Genomic DNA, 24,955 nt, shown 5'->3' on the forward strand with positions numbered 1-24,955 from the left:
TCTTTTTGTTCAGGAAACAGTTTTAGCTGACATGTATCCTGGGTATTATTGCACTTCTTTGATGCCTAAAGAAGCCTTCACAAAGTATGAGGTACTATTATTCACTGGATATGCTCTGCTAGGATTGTTTAATTAGCATGATGTAGCAGATTTGGTTCAAATAACATATAGGATTTTATTTGTTTCTTCCTCCAGATACTGACTGGAGAATATTTTTTCTCATTCATTGTTTTTTGTTAACTCAGAGAGTTGGTGGTTTGATACACCACTGGTTTGTAACTTTTACAGTCATGCCTTCCATGTAGAAAAACTGCATATATTTTACAGTATTGTTCTAATTTATAAGTTCTGTTTTGCATAGGCAAAAGTGATTGCAGAGAGATGCAAGGCAGAGGTTCATATCAATACAATAATAATTTACTTTTATATATATGTTCCCTGGTGGTTGATTCTTTGTTTCTACTTTCTCTGCAGTATATGCATCTTTGCAGTTGATGAAGCCACAAAGAGCTCCCTAACTGGGAGAACAGACCAAGCTGCTCTAGATACACAGGCCATTTCTCTTTACGCAACGTTTGTAAAGAATGGAAATTAACACTGAATTGGATTACAGTTCTGATACCCAAATGAGAAAGGATCATAGTTGCAGGCACAGAAATCTGCAAATTACTTGCCTTTTGATATGATCAGCTCATAAGTAAGGACAGTCAGACACTGGTAATAGCATACCACAGAATGCAGCACACGCTGTCACAGACAACCCACTATCAGCCATCTGTTTTCTGCTGATGTGCTTCATTCCTCTCAAAGATATGGGACAGGCTTTTTGGAAAAGAGTTGTCACTGGAAAATGACTGTGATATTTTCAAATAGATTTATGAAAATTAGACATTTAGAAGCAATAGCAGTCATTCGAGAATGAAACATTCCTATACCAAGCCTCAGATAAATGCTAACATATTTTACTATTAAAGCCTTGATTTTCTTTTACAAAGACTTTTAAGTCCAGGTTGCTGTTCATCCAGATTTCTTTCTGTCAAAGATAAAAATAGGGTCGTATTTGCCTAGAACAAGGTAATGAAAAGTTAAGATATTTGTACGGATATGTTAAGACAGCACATAGCATTTCTCAGATGCAAAGGGGTAGAGAAGATCCACACCAGATCAGATATGACTTTAGACTTGAACTTTTTCAGCCTGCAGGCCCATTATGTCATCACTTATTGTCAAAACTGTCATCTCACGTCTCCTTTCTATGTGTCTGTAGCAACTCCAGGTCTGTAGTGACCGAGTTCTGATCGGATGAGAGGGAGAGGATGCTCCCAGCACCTCTGTCAGGAGTGGCTTGCAGAGGCTTTCCCTGGGCATCACGATATTGGGTTCAACCCCACGGAAGTGGGTAGAGATATCAGGTCCTTTTAAGGCAAAGGTGGTGGAATTTTCAGGGCAAGAACGGAATCACCGTGATAGAGATGGTTTCCAAGCCTCCCCTTGGAGGCAGAGCAAGCTTCCTAAGGGTAATGTCTAGGGAGGCAGAGGAGAAGGAGGGAGAATGACAGATTTTCTTCCATCCCTGATGTTTTAAGGGTAGATGAGAACTAAGATCTGCATTAGGGAAAGTCCACTTGGAACAACACAAAACTTATATCCTCTGGCTTTACTGCAAGCTGCTGCCACGTGTCAGCTCAGGCCTGAGCACAGAAGAAAACTGAAGTACTTACAAGTGTAGAAAACATTTAGCATTAGCTACCAAAAATGACTCCTGATGAGCTAAGGTCATTTCTGACTGCCCAAATTAAGGGACAGAGTCACTCAAATTCTGCAGCTGCTTTGCAATACCACTGAAGGACTTAGTTTATCCAGTTACATCTGATCTGAGGATGCTTTGTCACCTAAAAAGGAGCCTGAGATAGTAGAACTAGCCCATGCTGTTTTATGTTAAGTGAGAACCTAGCGGAGAGCCTGAATTCCTTTTTTATTTTCATGCAGATGTTGCTTTTGCTCATAAATGGGAAAATTTATATTTTCCATAAAGTCTATGACAGCTTTACTTTTCCAGCATTGCTAGTGCTTTGACATCTGCCATTAGCTAGCCACTTTGGAACTGGTAACAAATCCATTTTGAGAAAGGTTTTCATAGACAGTAAAAGCCTTATGTATGACAACAGTAAGTGTTAGTTTGGTTTAAAGTAATCAAAATAAAATGTCCTGTAACAGTTCATAAAGTCTGGACAAATCTAGAAAGGAACAAAAGTCAGGGCAGAAAACAGAGGAGGAAAATATGCCATGACAGAGGAAAAAGAACAGAGTGTAATCACAGCTAGAAGCTAGCTTCTAAAATAACTGTTAGACCTTCTTTTGTAGAATTAAAACCAGTAGCCCTACAAGCAGTGTGCTCAAACCAAATTGTGAGTGGAAAAAAACCCGTGATGTAATGCATTGCCAAGGAGAATAAAGGTTTGGATATTCAGAAAAATTAAGGTTCAAATGTCAGCCACCTGAGCAGTAACTCAGCAACTGCTACCTTTTTTTTTTTTTTCCAGTTTTTATACACATATAAATAGAAGGCTTAATATATATATTTCTGTGAAATCCATGTTTCCAGAGCCTTAATGCTCTAAACATTTGCAAATATTGTCAGGAATAAATTCCAAGTAGACAGATTTCTTTATACAGAAGGATGTACAGAAGACTCATCTATGTTCTTTTAATGCACCTTCTGTGCATTTGTGTTGCTTACTGATCACTGTTTTAAACATGTCTGAAAAATACAGTAAGCTTGTTTGTTGTTGGAAATTTTCAACTAGAGGGTCTCCATATATTTGCCTCAAGCTATTGCTACGATTGGCTGCTTTTGCTAGTCCTGCACTGGTGTGTCTCTTCTTTGCTCTCCCTTAATTCTCCACAAACCTTCTCTACTTCATATGTGGTTTTGTTGGCTTACTGTAATCACACCCCAATCTTACACATTTGTTTTCATTTTTATAGTTCATCTACTTACTATTACTGTGTGAGGAGCTATTTTATGAGGAAGCCTGCAAGGCTTTACCAACGTAAAACTTGCCAAAAGAAGGTGTAGGTGTCTGGTGTTCTGCATGCACTTTCCCATCTAGCTTCTAGTTGAAACACTTACATTGTGTGAAAATTACAGTTCCCTCTTTTTGACTTTCTTCCAACACTTTTAGAAAAACAATATAGTTAAAAAGTTGTGTGGGAACAGAAATTGTTCAGTTCAATCATCCGCTTCTCTGAAAGCTCCAAGTTCTCTCACACATGATAGTGACCTACCTTTTTCTGTATAGGTCAGGGAAAAACCACCTTCTTTCCTTCTTAAAAACAACCTTGAACTCTAGAATATTTTTTCCTGGCCTGTTTTATTTTTCTTAATTAGCAGCTGATTAAATCACCATGTAGTTCTATAATTATTTATCACCTGAGGGAGACCCCACTTCATTGAATGAAAGTATTTTAAGGAATATCTGACCTTTCTGTATTTTCAGGTTTTTAGGTTGTTCCTGGTTCTATTCTGCTCACTATTATGTGGCACATGACAGTGTGGCAAATACGAAGGAGGCCACTGGGCAAGAGGAAGCCCTTTGGCTTAGGAAGTAGAAAGAAATCTTCCTCTCCAAAGATAATAAGCTGTTTGTTTTCATATTGGTCAAATATAAAGAAGGAGGAAGAAAGAAACAAACCAGTTTGCTTACTGGTTATTTCTAGTCATGGATTCCACATCATACAATTAGAAATGTTATTCCATTTGCACACATTTTCCTTCTGATGCTTGGGTGTATTTTCTTCAGCATATTGCCTTTTTCTAAAATTCATCTGATACACGTTGCATCACTTTGGCTTATATCAAACCCAAGGATCTTTGTGCTGTTCTGCTGGTTACAGCTGATTAACATCTCTGTATTTGATGCTGCCACACTAGCCCTAGGCGCGTCAGGCCTTGACTGGAACAAAAGGCAGGATACAAGATTTAACCTCACCTACAGATTTTTCCTCAAAAAACTTCCATGACTTATTGAAAAATCTTTGCTCTAGTCCTAAAAGGAAAATATATTGTGCTACATTCACAGGCTGGGAAAATTTACAGGAAGAGAAGGATCTTGTGGATAAACGAGCTTTTCCTTGAGAATAACTGAAGATGTAAAAAGTAATCAACTAAGATGTAACTGGAAATGTGACTGTACTCTTTCTATGGCAATAACACTTCTGCTTGTCATGGAGACCTTTAGTATTATATCCCCATATAAGTCCATAGAAAGAAACATTCTTCGTCATGTTGAACCTCATCCTAAAGTGATCTTAACAGATGAGGGGAAGGAAGAAGAGGAATAGTCAGTATGGTGCAACTGGCATGAACCATTAATCCTTCTTTCTGTTTCAAGCAAAAGCTACCATCCTAACTTGCAATTTCTCATATAAATGTATATTGCCTGTATTTCATTTTTGGAAGCTGTGAAAGCACTTGACCCTGTCCTTTGTTATTTGGACAAAGAAGTACAGAAAAAACTGGAAAGAAAAAGTGATCTGCTTAATAGTTTTCTAATATAGAAAGTGCTAGCTTAATCCTTATAAGAACCAGTAAAGAAGCTAATTATTATTCTTTACTCCAGCCTGAGGGAGAGGCAGAGATTAGGAAACTTACATATAGATAGGTAGTAGGGACTAGGGCAGGTGTTAGTGAAATACGTTTATCAAACATTCAGTGAGGACTTAATAAAAATCTTTTATTCCTGTCCCTCACTCCATCTGATTTTGGCTGGTAGATAAAGCATACCTTTGTCATCAGTTCTGTTCATTTATCATAGAATTGTCTAGGTTGGACGGGACCTTTAAGATCATCTAGTCCAACCGTCAACCTAACTCTGATAAAAACCCATCACTAAACCATGTCACTGAGCTCTGTGTCAACCCATCTTTTAAATACCTGCAGGGATGGTGCCTCAACCACCTCCCTGGGCAGCCCATTCCAATGTCTGATAACCCTTTCAGTGTAAAATTTTTTCCTAATTTCCAATCTGAACCTCCCCTGATGCAACTTGAGGCCATTTCCTCTAGTCCTGTCGCCTGTGACTTGGGAGAAGAGACCGACCCCCACCTCTTTACAACCTCCTTTCAGGTAGCTGTAGAAAGTGATAAGGTCTCTCCTCAGCCTCCTGTTCTCCAGGCTGAACAACCCCACCTCCCTCAGCCTCTCCTCATAAGACTTATTCTTCAGATCCCTGTCAATGTCTGAAAACTGTTTTCTACTGCATTCATTTTCAGAACTTGCTTAATACACCTCTGATACAAATTTACAGAAATAAACCCTTTTCTTTTTTCTTATACTAGTTCAACAATCAGAAACTAAACACAGTTTCAAATTTAGTATCAAACTCACACACACTACTTGTTCATGGACTGAGATCAACCCGTTTTGTATCAGGCACAAAAAAGAGATACCAGAAATGGCAAGTCATAACAGCATCTTTTTTTAATTACTCTCTGAGGAAAAGGAAGAACAGTAGAGGCACCCTAAGTTTAACTGTGGTTCTCTCCAATGTTAAACTTTGCAATTTTGGTTTCAGATCAAATAATTGGCTTGGCAGGAAGTACTGGAATAAACAGAATAAACTGTTCTGTTGAAATACCATTTATATTGAAAAATTGTCAGGTAAATTAGTATGTATTTTACATGCTTGAAAGGGTTAAAATTAGTGTTAAAGAAGAAACATATTCAGAAAAAGGAGTAATAGCTCTAGTAAAGAATAATGCAAAATGAAAATTAGAACTAAATACTATGAGCTGCAGGGAAACCTGAGTTCTGGAAAGATTTACACCAGAAACCATGGTTAGCATAATGAGCATATGTTGTGTTATGCTGCTTTTAAAAAAATATGGGGTTCAGGGGCATATTGAGTAGAAAAATTTCCCAGTGAGAATGGTTCACTCCGTATTTGTTCCTGAAATAACTACATTAAGAATAGGATTCTTTCTTCTAGTTTTCTCCATACCTGAAAGCAGTTGGTAAATTGGAGGGCAAAATGAACCCTAACAAAGTCAACTTTTCTTTCCTAAGGTTAACATACCTATTAAAAATTCAGCTAGTGGTTATAGCTTACACTTGACTACTAAACTTTCAGTCCATGTCAAGTTTTTTGTTTTACTTTTTATTACCCTTCCGCGAGCAGAAGCCATCAACATACTAGAAGATTTTTCTTGATTTTAGGGTGTAGGCAGCACCACTCAATGCTTGTGGCAGCACTAGTGGCACATTCCTGATTCATAGTTCACTAAGCAACACAGAACACCACCTGCAGTTCTTAACTGGGGCAAGTATCAGAGAACCAAGTGGCTGCTTTGCTGTCAAGACATGCCTAAAAGTTTTATATCTAACAGTTCTGGTTACACTACCAAATAGTTTCAACTTTAAATAACCAACTGAAGCCCTCCATAAGTATACAAAATGCACCTAGTAAATTGGACTATAAATGTACAGTGTCACAGCTGATAGGATTTCCTTTGATAGAGCTATTCCATCAGTTCAGAGAATGTATCTATGGCTTAATATAGTTCATTATTTCTTACAGGATCTAAAACAATAAACTTTGAGTAGGCTAGAGATGACAAACATTTCAAGAATTATCTGAAGGCAAAAGAAGCAAAGAATTGTAACTGACCTCTGGTCTAAGAGAGCCACACTTGAAAGAGGACTGAAAATTTAGAAAGCAACAGGTTGTTGATTAGGATTTCCTCTGGGAACAGTATGTTGTGTACTTATATTAATAGCACTTTCCACTACAAATCATCTCAGTAGTTTTGTGGTGCTGCTAATTAGTGTAACTGGAGATATCAGATTTTGGTGCTTAGTGAATTCTCTTGTAGTTGATAAGTATTCACCGCTTGTATTTAGCGGTGCTCCACCATATGCCTTTGGAATCCTTATGCCTGCTTTCTCAGAAAGCCTGAGATCTGTTTCCACATGTCTTCATGTTATTTGGAGATTCCTAAATGAATGCAACTGTTTAGAAAATCCCCCATGCAGAGCTTCATCTCTAAGCCTCATCTCCAGATGGAAGATACCAGACTGCCTGGATCATGTTCTTAATATGCAAGAGCTTAAAATATTCAAGATATTTTAAAAATTCAAAATTTTTAATGCTTAAAATACCAATCATTTTCCAGCAATCCAAGCTGCTTTCTGGAATCCAATGCCAAGCTCAGTATGTTTTCTTTGACAATGAACATAAAAGACCTACAGTACTGAAAGCAACAGAACCACAGAGATCTAAAATGTTCCTTAATTAGTGTTTGGGAGGCTTAGGGCTATTTTGTATCTGTTAAATTTAACATTTCAACAAGAAAAAAGGCATACACCCTTGATGTTACTAGTGTTCTGGGCAGTAACTGACTAGTGGCAAATAATGACCCTGAAACTCTCAGAAATGCTTTAGTGCACAATCTTCCCCTTGGCATCAGCATTTCCCACTCAAAAAACACTCTTGATGGCTGTACTCAGGGGTGGGATATAGGAGATGACCTTTGACAACTGCAGTAGTTTCTTTCTGTAGGACAACATTCATCTGTCCACAAGGTTTCCTATGGTTGAGCTCCTGATGTGCTTTCAGCTCTATTTATGAAGGGTTACACCAAAAAGGGAACAACTAGGTGGTTTATGACAAGATTGCTGCTGCAGGTTTGGTACCTGCTGTGATTTGTGTCACCCATTTGAGCCTCAGCCATAAAGCTCCACTTTTTATCAAGAATATTTGTGAATATATAACTGCTCTGAAGACATATGGCCAATAAATAATTCAAAGTTATCTATCTTTCCTGCAGTTTTCTTATACACCTACCACCTTTTAATGTTTAGTTGGCCTGGAAACAATATTCTTTATGGCACTTCTAGTATAAAAATGTTTACTGACTGGCAGTAGACTATTGATTTCCAGTGTGATACCTTGAAAATAAACTGTGTTCCCCTCCCCCCAAGTCTCCATCTGCTTTGCTCTCCAGAGAGATCTGCTTTGCTTTCAGCCCAGAGAAGCATTGTTTTGCATTTTGAGGCCCTGAAAATGTCCATTTTCAATTACTGACTCCAATAACGTAACAATTAATTGAATTTGTTATTTCTTGTTCTCTCCCCCACCCCTTTGTTTTCTTTTCAGCTCAATATCCATTTATAGTCCTAAGGAGAATCCTAATGTGTTTGATGCTGCTGCTTTCTTCCAGTCAGTCGGAAATTTCCTAGGGATCTTTGCTGGATCATTTGCCATGGGATCCTCTTATGCTGTTGTCACAGCTTTAATATCCTTTATGGTTTGTTTTCAGAGAGAAAATCTATATACGTTGGAAAAAATGTGTGATATCTGAGACTGATCCTCTTTAGTTTAAGCCTGAAACTTTTCACTGTTAATTCAAGACTTTGCAAACAAACAGTCAAATCATAAATTGACAGGAAATTTCACTTGTCAGAGTCCACAAAAAACTCAATATGCAAATTTCTTTTTAACAGACAAGACTCTGGTCTTTACTATTTTCAAATAATTTTCTTTTTAGAAAAGTGTTTTGAAGTATTTTGAGGTCAAAACATTAATTTTTGAACTACAGACTATAAAAAATTGTACAAAAATACAAGGCAAACATGAGACTGCAAATCAAGTCAGTCAGATTACCTAAACTAGAAATAAAAGGCATATCTGTTGTCCTACATTTTTTCCTGTGTTTTACAGTTCTTCATATAAAATACCATTGTAGAAAGGGCAGCAATTTTCATCTTTCATGCATTGATGCAAATGTAAACAAATGTCAGTTTGTTTACAAAACTGGACAAAATTGCTTTATTTTCCCTTTTCTTCGGAGAAGAATATCAAATGGAATCAATTAGGCATTAGTTCAAAAGCCATAAAAGTACTTGAAATGGCCAACTTGTAGCATTCACCTGTTTAAAACCTGTGCTGGATTATCCTCTTTGTTTAAAATAGTTTAGAAGCTGGGCAGTGTTTCCTGGATTCAACTTGTATAGATGAGTGTGGTGGGGGAGCTTGCTTGCTTTCATCCTTTATCAGCCTGGGGGCAATTTTAGCTCACAAAACAGTTGGGTTTTTACTTTTCCTTAGTAATCTTTTAGCACTTGACAAAATTTACAAAGCTGTGTGAGTTCCCTATGTTGGAGACAGGTCTGTTTTTCCTCCTATCCTGGAGTGCCTTCTTATCAGCAGAAGCCGCTGGTCTTACAGGTAAGTGTTGCATTTTAGTGAATAAAAGCAGTTTTATAATATGCCTTGAGTAGGAAACTGGCATGTTTATTTTGGGCATGACAGCATGTATAAAGCTTCTGAAAGCCATTTGCTATATTGGAGATGGTTTCATCTTTAAGAACAGATCTGTAGAGTGATGAGTTCTTCCAGACAGACTAGATCAGGCAAAAGTCCTCAGTTTTTGTTCCCTACCTTGTCTACATTGTCCAATCTATTGTACCATCTATTATTATTAGTCCCACTATTGATCTGCTGTTTTCTGCCCAGCTGTAGGACCAAAGCTGACGGTAAGTATGAGGAAGCAAATGAGGAAATGCCACGTGATTGTCAGAGTGTGCTCCTCTGCATGCACTGCACATCCTGGTTCCTCCTCCTTTTTCCCTGCTATCAATGACTACACAGAGGAAAGAGTCATTCCCAACATTGCCAGTGGGTTGCAACCACCTCTGGATATAAAAAAAAAAAAAAAAAAAAAATCTTGTTCAGTGCACCTCCATGTGAACACCTTTTGCAACAGAAAAAGTACAGTCGTGTTGCAGTGACAGGTAGAAAGACATGAGATCTGATTGGTTTTTTGTTAATACTGAGAAAGAAATTGTGCAATCAGTTAAGTACGTACTCAGGGACTGCTTTTGACAACATAGAGTCCACAGAAGTTTAGGCAAAAATTGGAAATGGATATTGTTTATCCCAAATGCAACCACAACCTATTGTACAGTTTGTAAGTGTTCAATCATTTTGATGTTCTTGATGCTGTCACCTCAGAAATCTAGAGCTCTAATTAACATCAGGGATAATCAGGGGAAGAAAATTACTTAATGGAGTGTTAATGCAGCCCATGCTAGTTTTTTTGCAAAATTGTTCAAAGCTTTTTGAAGTCAAAAGTTATATTTCTGCCGACTTCTGTGGAACCAGCATGTTACTTTTTTATATTAGCAACACAATAAAGCTATTTCTGAGTGGGTATTAACATATGCATCTTCTGGCATCTTTGCCTTACTAAGCATACAAATTTGCATCCTGTTCACTGCCAAAATCTTCAGGCCAATGAATAAAAAGAGGAGCATATGAACTGAACAAAAGGGTGTATTCCATGACACGAATAAAATTGGATGTCATTTAGTTTCTCTGAAGGACTTTAGTCAGAAAAGTGGAAAAAACTCATGAAGCCTTTCTTGTAGCTTCAGAAGTTCAAGGGTGTCTTTTGTAAATGCATTGACTTTATTAGTACTGTGCTAACCTTACACTTTAGAGTGGATATTTTTAGTTGTTTGGTTTAACCAGTTTTGATACTGCTTTCATCTTCTCTCAATCTCATCTGAAATTGCTCCAACTCCCCTTCTTTCACAATAAGATTTTAAACTTCCCATTCAGCAGAAGAATTACTATATTGGTTAAGAAATTTTCATCTGACTTGGGTTCTTAGAGGTATAGATTTCAGAGGTGGCTGTGATTTCTTATACCCATGCTAAAGAAATCTATGTAAAATGCAGTTATTGCGTGCAGTCACCCACATGGTTATGTGATGCCCGAATCACCTGTTGCAGAAGACGCAGGGAGCCTGAGGGAAAGCCAGTCATACTTCAGAACACACTCAGCTCTTAATTCATATGCGATCATTTCAAGTAATTTCCAGCTTACTTGCTTTGCCCTTAGTCTTACTTAATGCATAAACCATCTGGTTTTACAGACAACTGTGTCTGTCCTCAAAAGCAATCGTTAGAATTAAGAGGGTATCATAACCATGCAATGGCTCTGCTGGACCACCCCCTTCAATGAACTAAATTCCTGGTTTGAAGTCTTTGACTTCAGTAAGCTTGCTAAAAATTAACTTGATCCACTGCACATTTATGCCTATATTCCTCTTCATTTTCCTTGGATATTCTGTTTCCTCTGTTCATTCCTTCTAAATGAACTTCAAAGGACCAGACATCAGTATTTCCCTGTAGCTATTAAGTAATGTAATTGCAAAATAATTTTATCCTCATAATGCTTTCCACACTAGTTCTTCAATCACTATGAGTCTTTTGATGTCTAATATTGAAGTATATCATAATTTATAAATAACGGGCTATACTGTTTTTTATGTAGGTATAGTAGGTAGTAGAGCTCGCTTCTTTAGCTTGCAGATTTTTTAAATATAATGTGAATGGACAATAGTACAGGTAAACACATTACAAAATAGTTTATCCCTCTACCTCAAGATATCCCATGATATATAACACAAGATATGGACCTGGCCCTGGTTGAAAAATGGATGTGATCAAACCAGCAAATCAAAATAAAAATCTGGGATGACTACACAATTATTGTTATACAGATAACTGTAAATTATAAATTAATGTTATGGTTATTAATCTTACAGCTCTATCATCAAGCTGTGAAAGATGCATGATAAATTGATTCTTATAAAGCAGAATCTAATTTGTGCACTTTCTAATTTGCCCTGAAGTATATCATTCCTGACTGCTGAGCAAAGTTGTAATAATAGACTACTATAGGAAGGTCAGTGTTAATATAGTTGCTTTCATTTTTAAACTTCAATACAGAATATTTACTAGTAGGCTACGAAAAACATCATAAATAATTTAAATTAAATACTTGTCCAAATAAATGAGGAAAGTGCATCTTGTGTTTATTAATTGCTTGTTCTTTTGCTTTATAATTAACAAAATTTGCTAATTTTTAAGTGATCACTCAGTTATTAGTCTGTGAAAGATTCCATGATGTACATGAGCATTTAATGTTCACCTCAGTTAGACCCTTTCTATCTACAGATGTTTGAACTAAGTAGATACTCAAATACAAAGAGATTAATATACCTGCAAAAACGCACTCAAATATATGTATGTGAATTTATTTGCGTTCATGTATTCAATTACTGAATACTTCAAAGTCATATAGAATTTATCAGTGTAAAAGCAGCAAAATTACAGCCAACCACCTCTGATTTTATGATTTTACATGCCAAAGACCTGTGCTATGAAGCTAAGGAAGACAATAGATCTTGAAGGAGAAAATGTTGGAGAGGATCATCTTTGTTCCTTTACTATTTTTCAAAGCCCAGCCCAAAATGATTGCTTTCTGATAAAGGAAATAGCTTGTGATAATAAATTACTGCTGCTTCCTCATCCTCAGTAATTCTTGTCTGAATATTTTGTGATGTCTCTTACACCTGCCTGCTTATTCAGGGGCTCACAGGAGAGCACACCTAGTAAGAAAGCTTTTCCTCCAAGAAAAATAAGCAGCTTATTATGAGGGATGCACCCAGGACAAGTGCAAAGATCTGGTCTCTCACTGGGGGCAGTTTTGTGCTACCTTTGTCACCAACTTCCACTTCCTTTAGTGCTGCTGACAAAGTGCATTTATTCTTATGCTGTTCACTGTTCCTATCTGTTTGCTGTAATTTTTCTTGGATCCATCATCTCCCTCATTGCTTTTTTTAAATGTTGTGACCAGTTCTTGTGTCACTCTCAGAAGGGACATATCAAAACAGTTCTGAGTACCGAGAGCACAATGCAGGTTGGTACCTGATTGGCTTTAGTTCATTGGGCTGACATTATTCCATAAAAGGAAGTTATTCTGGGCTTTAAATTCTCGCCTTTGTGGTTTTCTTTACTTTATTCATAACTAATGTGCCATGTTGTGTCATAGAGAGAAGTAGGGAAACTCCTCCCAGTAACGAGGGAGAAGGGACAGCTTGGCTTCTAGGTCAAAAGGACACAGACCTCAACTCTCTTAAGCTGTAGTTCTGCCATTCCTAAGGGGAAAGGAGGAAATTTTAGTCTAATTAGGAAAGCAGGTTCTTCATAGATAAGAAGATGTCATTCGCACTGCTGTGCAGAGACAGATGACAACTGGTCAAGTTTGCCACAAATTACTAACCCATTACTTGCCTGTAGGACTTCAGAGATGGCTCTGGATGATCTATGTGTATTCTAAAATAGGGAATGCCAGGTGGATGCTATACTTTAGAGGAAGCTCTAGACATACTTTGCTGACATATAAGGTAGATCCCATACTCTGGGCAGTTTCAATTATCCCATTAGCCCTTTCAACAGCATCAGTTGACCAAGCTGTGCACACAATTGAGTCAGTGCCTGGGTCTGGCTAACTTTGATCCTGTTGTAGGTAAAACAGTAAGGGAAGAAGAGAAAGGTGTTTGTTTTTTGAGAAAAGTACATATCCTAGCACAGAATTAGGCTGAGATCAATGATCAGGTGCATAAAGTGAGGATCTGGAGACTTATTGCTAGCGAATAGGTTCTGGACAGACAGGATAAGCACTCTTAGCGTGTCTAGACTAAAACATGGTGTGTCTTAGCTTAGGAGCTCCAATCTAAATGGAACACAGCAATTCATTTGGGGTTAACAGAAGTGCCACACTGAAGCTCAGGTCTCCCTTGAAACAGCCAGGTGCAATACCAATGATCATTCCTCAGATGAGGGCCTAAAAAATTCCCTCAGCTCTGTCTTTTGTTGCCTTCTGTCACTTCAACATAAAATCCATCTCAGACAACTTCAGAGATGAAAGCTTCATGAACAAAGCACCAGCTTTGGTTCTGTATTGGTGCTGGTCTGGTGAAAGAAGCCTTGAATCTTTGCTTCAGTATAAAAAAAAAAGATTAGTCACACTTCATACCCTCAGTGAAAACAGACTGAATAGGGATATTGTCACTACTGTTTTTATAGCCTTATTACTGCGACAATTCGATGCAAAAGACAGCACCTCATTTCCTGCCACTCTTATATTCAGTCTGCACTGGGATGTGCCCCAGTAGGTGCTGTGGAGGTAAATATGACTCCAAAGTAAATGTTGTCTGATTTAAGTAATTTCTCTATACCCAGTCCTCATTGTCCTCTTTTCCCCACATTTCACTGCCTTTGATGAAAGACCAGTTCCTGTTGCCTGTTTTCCTGTGGGATTTGCAGTACGTAGTGCATCCTTAGTTCATCCCTGAAACTCTGGAATGCTTCAAAGTTGGGATGAAAAATGGTCAATTTACCTACAGATCTTTTCAAATCGGGTTATACATTTTATCTGTTCCATTGTTCCTTTTTTTTTTTTTTTTTTACCACTAAAAGGCCTGACAGCTGGAGACACAATGTCAGTTTTATTGTCACAGATTAGATAATTCTGAAGTTAAAATTATGGCCAGGCACTTCCAGGTTTTCATTAAAAGCACACTACACATCCTGCCCTTCTCTGACAAAACACAGACTTTTTCCCACTTTTTCTCTTAGCACTAGATATTGAAAAGCAAGGGTACACTTCCTTTTGACATTTTTGAAATGATTAAAAAAAAAAATTGTCTTTCGGTGACAATGTAGGAATTATTTTTTGATCAACACTTATAAATTAATATTCACACTATCATGTTAATGTTCACACCATCAGCAAAATACTTTTAAAGATATGTTACTTCTTTTTCCTATATTATCTTTTGATATTGCCAGCTTTTGTCCTAGAAACAATTTCAACTACAAGTATTCAGCAAAACTAATGTAAGAATAAGTTCTATAACTGTACAAGTAGCTGATAAGCTGTCACTATTTCTCTGTTATACAAGGAGCAAAAACATCAAATAAAACAGTAGGCTTTTATTTCTAATAAAACCTCTTCAAAGAGGTTGAGCGGCAGCTGAAACTTTACAAGAGACAATCAACATTTTACTGTGAGGTTTCTCATTTCTTATATTAAGTGAAAAATTTCAGTAACTTTATTTATAGACACAAGCAGCTTTATTGCCCTTAACAACTGATCACCCATTTCAACTCAAAACATTCCCTGCTTACTTGAGGTGAGCATTTTGTTCAGCAATTGCAGTATCTCAGTAATTGCTGAATCTGCCACTTAAAAATGAAACAATGTAACAGCACTGAAAAAGTGACCTGAGTCTCCAACACCCTGAAATTAAACTGCTGAGCACTACGGGCTGGTAAAAGGACCATCTCCCTTTATCTGCCTTTCTTTCTGTTTACAATTCCAGTATTGTCATATCTGGTCTTACCTGTTTCTCTGTGAAAGAAAGCCTGCAAAAATTTGACAACCTAATTTATGTGCCATATACAGTTCGTACTGTATCTTGGTACCCAGCTAACTCCAAAATCCAGCTTTAATAGTCTTACAAAGAAATCCAGATTGCTTTTTCCTTCTAACTAAAAGTCCTGTGTTTGCTTCTTTAGGTACTTCTCTTTCCTTTGTAGTTGCATTAACATGTAATTGGTCATTACTCTTAAGTAATCATTTTTATGGAAATGCATTACAAACAATTTTCTCCAAGCCTCTTAATGAAGCATTCATTGCAAGAGGCATGGCTGGTACGTATTAAGCCTTCAATTGTAGGAATTGAAATATTCTACTGCATTCCCCCGGTCTTCCCTGGAAACAGGGTATCTTGTTTCTACGCTTGCATAATTGAGTGGTTCAGATCATTTATTCCTATTGTAAAATCCGATTTAGGCCATTTTATTCCTCGTGTCACTCTTAGTTCTCTCACTACCCATAATCAACCGTTTCTTAGCAGTCAAAAAACATTTTATAATCATAGTTGAATTTAATAGTCAATTTTAAAAATGCAAGACTTGGCACAATGATGATTCATGTAGAAGAAAGTGAATCAGAAACTCTTATCTCCATTTCTGTTACTGAGCCTGGAGCCAGTGATACTTAGCAACAGTACTGAGTGGTTATATTTTTTAACTGAAATTTCATTGTTTGAGCATCCCGTTGCATATTATTAATGCCCTGAGAATTTTTAAATTTCCCTGATCAGCTCTGCACAATCAAGTACAGTTACTGAGAAAAAAGACTTAGACATATTTAAGAGAACAATTACACCTCACAAAACCATGAACTTCCATGAACATATTTAGGCAGTGACAATCTCACTACTCCCCACATTATTTACTCCAAAGAAAAGTCTTAGTGTAGTTAGAAAAAAATAAATATCAAAACAGACATAAGAAAATAAATATTAAAAACCAAAGACACAGCAGTTAAAGCTCAGTGGAATTTATCTTGGCTGCAGAGACTATGTTCTGTAGAAGTAGCACAGGTAATTTTACAATAGAAAGAGAACCCAGAAGCAAAGAAAATGTCCATAGTGGTTTATGGGAAAAAAAAGATTTGCTTTCTCATTTTGTTTCTGATAGCCATCATCCCTTGTGCTAAATCCATCTCAGAATTTTTTACTCCATACCTTTTTATTCCATCAAAGGCATATTAATGCCAGGCCTCAGTCCTTCCCAGAAATGAGAGGCTTGCAAGTAAAGAAAGTTGGATTTTGTTGGACAATATTTTCATGGTTAGCAATCCAAAGAAAGTCAGAAACTTGAGAAAGAGGTGGTACTGGTATGTGGCAATGTGCTGTTCCCACACACGCACTCTACCAAATGAAATAGTTTCAGCACTGTCTACATTTTCACTTTGCTGTGTTTCCTCATCTATACCGTGCTTTAGGGGAGGAGGATATTTCACTCACCTTCAGGGCCCTCATGCTGCTACAATTCTAACATTTAGAGTTTTGGATAAGCCTATTAAAGAACCTATCAAGGCACCAGCACTTTCTGCTGATGCTTGTTCAGTACTTTACCATCCATTTTTTCCTGGGGCTGCATGAAGCCTGGCCTGCTTCTGTTAATCCTTTTGAAGTAGCAGATTGTTTTATGTTGGGTTTGCTGTGCTAAAGCCTGCAGCACGGTAAATTCTGCCCCCTTACTGAGCCTCTTCTGGATGGCCTTTGTAAATTCAGGAGAGTCACCATCCTGGAGAAGCTGGAGGAAGCCCTGTCCAGGGTCACATCCAGGATTGAAGGCACTGACTGGGGCTATTTTAACAAACCTACTTCATGTTCTTTACTTCCAGTACAATTGGTTTCTATGTTTCACTTTATGCTGGTTTAACCCAATAAATGCCTAGAAAGCTGCTGCACAGTCACATTGCAAGGATGGGTATTGCCTAAACCTGGACAGGTATCTTTTTGCTTGCTCTGTAGCCTCAGTGTGTTTCCTTGGATTCCTCGGTGTTATTTCAGTACATCAGCAGCCTGAGAGCTAAAAATTACCTAACAATTTGCAGAGCAGCCCACGAGGAAGCAGAACTAAAACGCTAATTAGGGCGTGCTGTAGCTCTTAGCCAGGAGGCCAGGGGCAGAAGGGCTGAAAGGCACAAGAACCAAAGCACTGTGGGGTGGATGGTGGAAAACTGCCTGCCTGTGAGGCCCCAGGTGACAGGCACGCAGCGGTGGCACTGCAGGCTGGCCTCCTGCAGAACCAGGCCTTGTCACGTGGTGGGCAACCAGAAACTGAGCAGAACTCGCACGCTCCACACGCTTCAGGAAATGCGTGTGGAGGTTTCCAGGGAAATGATAATTGGAGTGGACATGAGCAAGCCCTGAGCTGTTGTGTAAATAATTATCTATGTAGATGTGCCCTGACTTTAAGAAAAGCACATAGCTCTCTTCCTCCATAGGCACTTACATATGATTACTAGTGGACACTTATTTTTGCTTTTCCATTTTCTCTCCTTGTGGGTTCTTTCTGCCTTATCTGTGTCCAGAGCTGACAGGAAATTACAGTTACAATCTTACCAGCTACTTTAATTATAATACTGCATTTCAGTGACAATGATGCTACTGAGTTAGCACCAGAGCCAGGGAGGAAGTATTCAAAAATAAGAAATATCACTATAATATACCAAGTTATTATTATACCTGACAAACCTGCTGCCCTCAAGACCTTCCACAAGCTGGGAAGTATAATTGCTGCCACATGGCTACAGTCATTGACCTAGTCATTCTGGGCAATGCACCCTGCACCTGCCAGAGCATTGTGGTGTTAAGCACATTAAGCAATGTGGTGTTGTCCACCTTGCACATTGTTACACACTGCTTATAGTATGGCTAAAAATCAGGCACAGACAGAAATTACTTCACCCTCTTGCAGTCATTCAGTACTAAGCACTCTCAAACCATTTAAATGCAGTGAAATTATTTTTCCCTTTCCTATTCAGTCCCTGCCAAAATTTTCAAATAGTGTTAAGTCCTTCGTATTACCATTATGTTAGCGTTGCCTAACTGTCAGTCAGATTATGGTCAGGTATTACCCTGTATTAATTCAAACAAATCTTCTACAGTTTTTGGCCAAATACACAACAGTAGAAATGCTATGAATACATGATGGACTAGGCAGAAGAATCAAGACCTTCATGATTTTTAGCAAAGCAAAAAAATTCTAGTTCATTTGAAAGATATTTTTATTAAAAATATCTTGAAAGTTTTTAGTTACAAAATGCTATTAACAGTCTATTAGCTTTTTTATGCAGTGCTCTGACAAACCTAAGAAAATAGAAGTGGCTAACTTTGGTATTTCTTTGAATTTCAGGTATTGTTGCAGTCCTTTTCTGTGGAGTTACACAGGCCCATTATACCTACAACAATCTGTCACCAGATTCCAAAATGAGAACTAAACAGGTAGGCATGGAAATAACTGACTTTGTGTCTTCAACGGGTGTAAGGAAGACAGGGATACTGGAATATAGCTGGATGAGATTTTATCATTGCAAAGGAAAAAGGTTATGTCTTTATTAGAGAAAAGACTAGAAATTTTGCCAAGAAAATGGTTACAATTCCCTGGATAAGCAAAAAAAATAAGAATCTGTTCTTCCCAAGAAACCTGAAACGTCGGTTAAGGAGAGGAAGGGTAAGGGGATAAGTTTACACTACCTTCCATACAAAAATGCTACAAAGTTCAGGAAATCAAAGAGCTCTGGTAAATAAGAGAGAAGCGGTCACAGAATCACAGAATGATATGGGGTTAGAAGGGACCTCTGGATCCATGTGGACTTTTGCAAAGGAACTGTATAAACTGCAGTCTAGCCCATAGACTTAAGCAACGACATCATTTCATTTCTGCTTCACTAAAAAATCTGAGATAATGAGAAAGAGTGATTTTTTTTCCATTGCATTCATTATTTAGCATTTAAAGACAAGAGAAATTTGGTCATCTGTTTTTTGTTTGAATAGGTGACTAGTACAATTGTCATTATTTTTTAAAAACTGGGGCTATTCTCAGTACTAGATATACGGCATCACAATGCTCAAAATACTTCACAGCACAAGGAGTAATTCTAGACCACCTCACCATCAGCTAAATCCCATGAAAAGTCATTTAAATGCAGCTTTCCTCCCTTTTAATGTTGACTCCTGTATCCCAAGGACCAGGTTGCAGAAAATCTATCTCCTAGAACAAAATGGAAACATATGGTCCAAGACTATAATCTTCATGATGCAATCTGGTACCTTTTTCAGCACTTCCTCTGTTTTAAGTATTGGAAATTTTACGTACAAAATGTCATCACTTCTTGCACATCTCAATTTAATCAAAAATCCAATTTTCTATCAGTTTGATAAAAAACTCTTTGATAGAAAAAATACTAGCCACAATGTCAGTTCAACTGTCAGACTCTCCCTGATTTTAAATCACAAAAAAGTTTCTGGTCAGGACTTTCAGAATAAAGTGTTAGCTATTGAAGAGGATAAGCCTTCTCAATTGTGTTTTTTCATACCAGCAGAGGCTGATGCTTTTGAAAAGTATTCCAGCAGAAAATAAAACCTTTCTCTGGTAACTGTATCTTAAGGGAATAACATATATATCTATGATAGAATTGTTTCTATTTTGCAGAAATACTGAATTGCATATGCCATTACTACTCTTGCATATAACTGTTACAATTTGAATACAAGGCTTTTCAGGGATCCATCTGCATGATTTGGTGATACATAGGATCAGAGAGAGAGACAGAGAAATAAAGGCCATAGTATTTTTAATTACATACGAACCTTTTCAATTACAGAATTATCTAACATTTAGTTTCAATGTATACTGTTTTTGTTGATGTTTACTCTTTTATTCCCTCCCATTCAAGAGTGCAAAACAAAATAGTGAAAATAAACTGAATCTACCCTTGAATGCACAGAAAAGGGATTATGTGTTTCTCTATAGAGCTATGAGTTTTATGCACCCCCTCTATTCTGTTTTTCTTTTCCCTCATAAGTCCTTAATCCTCAGCCTCCCTTACGATATGGTTCAAAAATTGTTGTTAAATTCCTTTGAATGCTTCTAATTTATTTTCTAATCCAAAGATTACCCTTTCATATGTAGCTGTTTCAGCGAGACCTAAGTTGCCTCTTTCTTTCTCTTCTCCCAAGAATTCTCTTCAAGCAAATTTACTAAGCCACACACTTGGCATTTTCCTAATCATATATGACATCAGTGCATTTTAAATGAATATTGTTGCTCAGACAGACGGTTTCGCTCCCAATTTAAGTCATTTTTATTACTCATTACTGGCCAAAATCAGGGGCTTTTCAGTTCATTTATAGAATTATTCCAAAGCAGTCTCTCTCTTTTGTTACAATATGACAGATCTTTCAATAAGGACTGGTGAACTGTAACACACACTGACAAAACAGTGAGTTAAGGCTGAAGCTAAAGCTAACAAAGAACATGGAAATCAGATTTGAAACTGGAAATCAGATTGTGAAATTGTGTTGGCTGTTTTTAAAATGCTTTTTCTCTACTGCTTTGCATAATTTTCTTTGCATTTTTTCCTGGCTGTTAAAATTTCATAGCTTGATGGTAAAATTCAGCATACAATGATAGAGGTGGTATTTCTGGCCATGACGCTGAGTTCTGCATTTCTCATAATACCTCATCATTTGTGCAAAAGAAAAAAAAAAGATAAAGAAAAGACTGGTATCATTTTCTTCAGGTATTGATATAAAATGAAAACTTATCTGCAGTTCTTAAATGAGAATTTAAGAACGTCTATTAAGAATGCCTGTTGAAAGATGCCATGTAATTATTAGTCCCCATGCGTTCTTTATTATCCAGTCAATCACTGTTTAACATTCCATGAAAGAGAAATATTAGATTTCAAGCATCTGAAACTTACAGAAACTATAAAGTAACACAAATCTTGTCAGAAACAATGGATTATTTTCACAATATCAAAAGTAAGCTAATAAAGATTTAGAGTTTTCATTCAATCTAATTATCCCAATTCTCACTATTTATATCCATTCTCTCTGTGTGTTTATATTGTTTGTTTTTAACATAAATGATGTTTTATGGCACTATTTTTAAGTCATCATTGTTGACCTGACTATGGTCATAGTGATTTTTCCATTAAAATTGACACTGCCATCCATGGCAACAAGGTTAGGTCAAACAGAGTGCTCCTGAGTTTCATACATTTAAAGTTTAATTTATCCAATATATCTTTTGTGGAGAAGATGAAACTGCTAGGACCTGATCGAAAGCTATTTGATTCTGTGCAGCTTTCTCTAGAATTATTTACAGCTGCTAATATAACCTCACGTTATGCTGCCAGCAAACAGTTGACTCTCAAACTTGGGACCATATAGTTCAGATTTTACATTAGGTTCTTCAGAGGTACGGTTGGGTTGGGATGCATCAAGTTGACTTGCCCAGCTCCAGGTAAGTCAGTGGCTGAGCAGGCTGTTGCTAGATAAACAGAAATTACTGGTTTGTTGAAAGCGAGCAGCCTGTAAATCCCCACAGGTCAGCTCTAGAAAGGGATGCATGGACAATACTGTGTTTTCTATAGGAAGAGAAGACATCCCTCGCTACTTTTTTCTCTCTGTCCTCTACCAGTTTCACTCAAATGCCAAGCTAAGACCAGCACAGTTTCCTAGTGGTGGAGTATTAAGAGAAGCTTCTCACCTTCTCTAATGGGTATAAATGTTATCCATCATACTTATATCATTTTCTGGTTATGTTCTTTTAACTCCAGGGACCAGCCACATACAAAAAACCAACCAACCAACAAACAAACAAAAAACCCACCAAAAAAACCCCAGGGAACAGGGCAATACCTCTCTTTGGTTAAGTGTGCAAGGGTATGGAGAATTCTGCTTTCAGACAAAATACAGTGCCAGCAAGTTATAAATTCTGGAAAGAGAATTCTGAAACACATCTCCTATGGAAGTAGAGCCAGGGAATTACTAGAATGCATAGGAAAGCATGTTCAGCCATCAAGGAGGTATATCATATACTGCCCTGTTTGTCTTCATTCATTCCACCACTCTAACCCTTGTTTACATAGTCACCTCTGAAATAGTTGTGTCTAACAACCTCATGAAGGTTGCTTTCTCAAATGAGGTGTGATAGCCTTTCTAACCACATTAGTAGTTAAACAGTTACACTTTTTGCTGATCCTGATAGCAAACTCTTTAGGGAACACCTGCCTTATAGACAAAAGCTTCTGGCCTGATTGTTCAGCTGCACTGGCTGTGCAGTACGCACAAGATGACACATTAAGATTTCAGCGGCCCTTCACCTCCAAGGTTTTACAGAAGCTTGAGAACAACCTAAAGGTAAAACAAGAGAACTCAACACTGCATAACTGCTGAGTAACTTTACCAAAGCATGTAGTCTTACTAGGACTGCGTGAGCAAATTAACTTACACTGAAGGACTGAAAGTTCAGACTGGTCCTTGAGCCTTCCTCACTGATGGACATAGTACCGACTGCTTGAAATTTTAATCTCCACACTATACAGGAGTCTTAATTATCTCTGTTAAAAGTCATCCCTTTGCAGAGAAGCAGCTAATATCTGCTGGAAATCCCTTGAAAATACATTAAGTTTTCAAAACTTGCTTAGTTCATTTCTGATATACCTATACGTTTTCTAACAAGGAAACAGGCTAGGGATCAATCAGCTGATTGCTGGATTATAAATTGAGATGTATTCCAAAGTCGGTTTGGTGTAAAAGGGCTGTGTGTGTAAGCATGTTAATTTACTGCTAATTTACCATATTAACTGAAACAGGCTGAAAAAAGTCATGAAACATATGTTTTTTTAATTCCGCAAAAAATTGTAAATCAAATCATTATAGTCTCTTGACTCTGATATGTCATCAAATAGCCTCAATATAGACTTTAGACTTGACGCTGTTCCATCCCAAATTATAGACTCGCTTCTGAAGCAAATTGGAACATGACAGGAGATAATAACTTAAAAATTAAAGTATGGTAATGGAGATGTCCAAATCTACTGGAAGTGGGGGAAAAAAAAATAAATCAATTAATCAAAGGCGTGGTTCCTGAACAGCATCAGCCAATGTTTAGTAAAAGGAGCATTAAAGACAAAGAGGTGGCTGAAGTTGGGTTTTGGCTCACTACATCCAAATGAAGCACTGTCACTGTGATCTAGTCATTCTACTGCTTTTCTGCTCACCTAAATATCTTGTAAACAAGTTACAGGCAGACCTACACCCAGAATTGAAACAACAGATCTCCTTTCTCTAGATGCATGATACAATGACTATTTTATAACATTCTTCCATCAGCTCTTTTCATAAGAAAATAAAAAATGCAGTGCAAGTTCTGCTCCAGTAGCAGAATGTTTTCTCCTGAGTTTGTTTAGTTAAAGTCACGTGCCAGGAACTGCAGCTACTGTTTTTATCTTTCTGTGAGAGAAAGAGAGCAGCTGAGTAGAGATGGCTGTGTGCTACTGCTGCCAAAACTGCCTCAAGCTGCTGTGTGCGAGGGGCCCCGCTTCAGATACCGAGCACCCATACTACACTGTATTTGGGAGAAGCAGCCCTCTAAGATCATAGGGAGCAGCAGCACAAAACGAAACGAGTTTAGTGTCCTTATTGTAAGCCCCCCCCAGTCACACAGGACACGTGTGTGCCCTGTGGCTTTGGTCCTGCTATTTGTACGAGTGTTTAAGAGACCAAACATAGAAGTAAGCTGCGCTTACTTCTAAGGCACATGGCCTATATTAATTTATCTCTAGTTAATGCCTACTATTTTCTGTTATCAGACATTGGATTGTTTATAGATAATTAGTTTACACTTCTAGGAAGAAAAGGCCACACAAATGTCAGGATATAATGGCTCTTACAATTCAGTCTCTTGACTTTTAAAAAATTCAGGAGTATTTCTAGACTGAGAAAAACCCTACTTACAGCAAAATATCCTTGATAATTAGCAAAGCAGAAACCACCACAAAACATAATTCACATCCTTTTGAAATAAGCAGCCTAATTGGCAGGTGTTATGATTAGTTAAGGAACTCTACTTAAGAAAAAATGACCTTTAAGGCATTGCAAGAGATCAGGTGTTTCCACATAAATGATTGACAGAGAGAAAGACAGAGAAAAAAAAGTTGTCTTTCGAACAGTATTACCACCGGTACCAGATTCTAATCAATCTTTGCATGTGTGCTGTGCCGGAGGAATCTGTTCTTCCAGCACACCACAATCACAGTGCCTGCAGGAAAATTTCATACTAGAATGTGTTTTCATTGTCTTCTGAGGTGTATACAGCACCATTGGCTGTCTGGATATAAGAACATATTTGACGGCTAATACTCTATCTGAGGGTAAACTGGAAATTCTTTTTAACTAATAGATGGCACTCAGCTCTGACACTCTTCTAAAAGTATGCAAGACGTCCTTGCCTAAAAATCCAATAAAGTCTGAATTCCTAGTTAGCATTAAACAGGTTGTGTGCATAAAGAACTTTCTTCCATTTAAGGTAAAGACTGAGCATAAAAGTTAGTTCTGATGGGCACTGTCTCCTGTCTCATGGTTCCTTTTCTGAAGCTGAAAAAAAAACCCCTAATTTCCAACCTCTTTGAATCCCTGCAAGTTCAGACTCAAAAGCAGTAGATGG

At 37.6% G+C, this 24,955-nt stretch overlaps 1 protein-coding gene across 1 annotated transcript in view; it reads left to right on the forward strand.

The window, feature by feature from the left end:
- SLC9A9 (solute carrier family 9, subfamily A (NHE9, cation proton antiporter 9), member 9) overlaps positions 1–24,955 on the forward strand; it is a 204,536-nt gene that overhangs the window by 71,945 nt on the left and 107,636 nt on the right. Inside the window, exons 7-9 of the mRNA XM_014951813.1 lie at positions 8,157–8,295; positions 9,122–9,227; positions 18,632–18,720. Coding sequence (XP_014807299.1) covers positions 8,157–8,295; positions 9,122–9,227; positions 18,632–18,720 — 334 coding nt within the window. The remainder of the gene's footprint in view (positions 1–8,156; positions 8,296–9,121; positions 9,228–18,631; positions 18,721–24,955) is intronic.

The sequence above is a fragment of the Calidris pugnax genome, unplaced genomic scaffold (assembly GCF_001431845.1).
Source record: "Calidris pugnax isolate Ruff unplaced genomic scaffold, ASM143184v1 scaffold197, whole genome shotgun sequence".
NCBI lineage: Eukaryota > Metazoa > Chordata > Aves > Charadriiformes > Scolopacidae > Calidris > Calidris pugnax.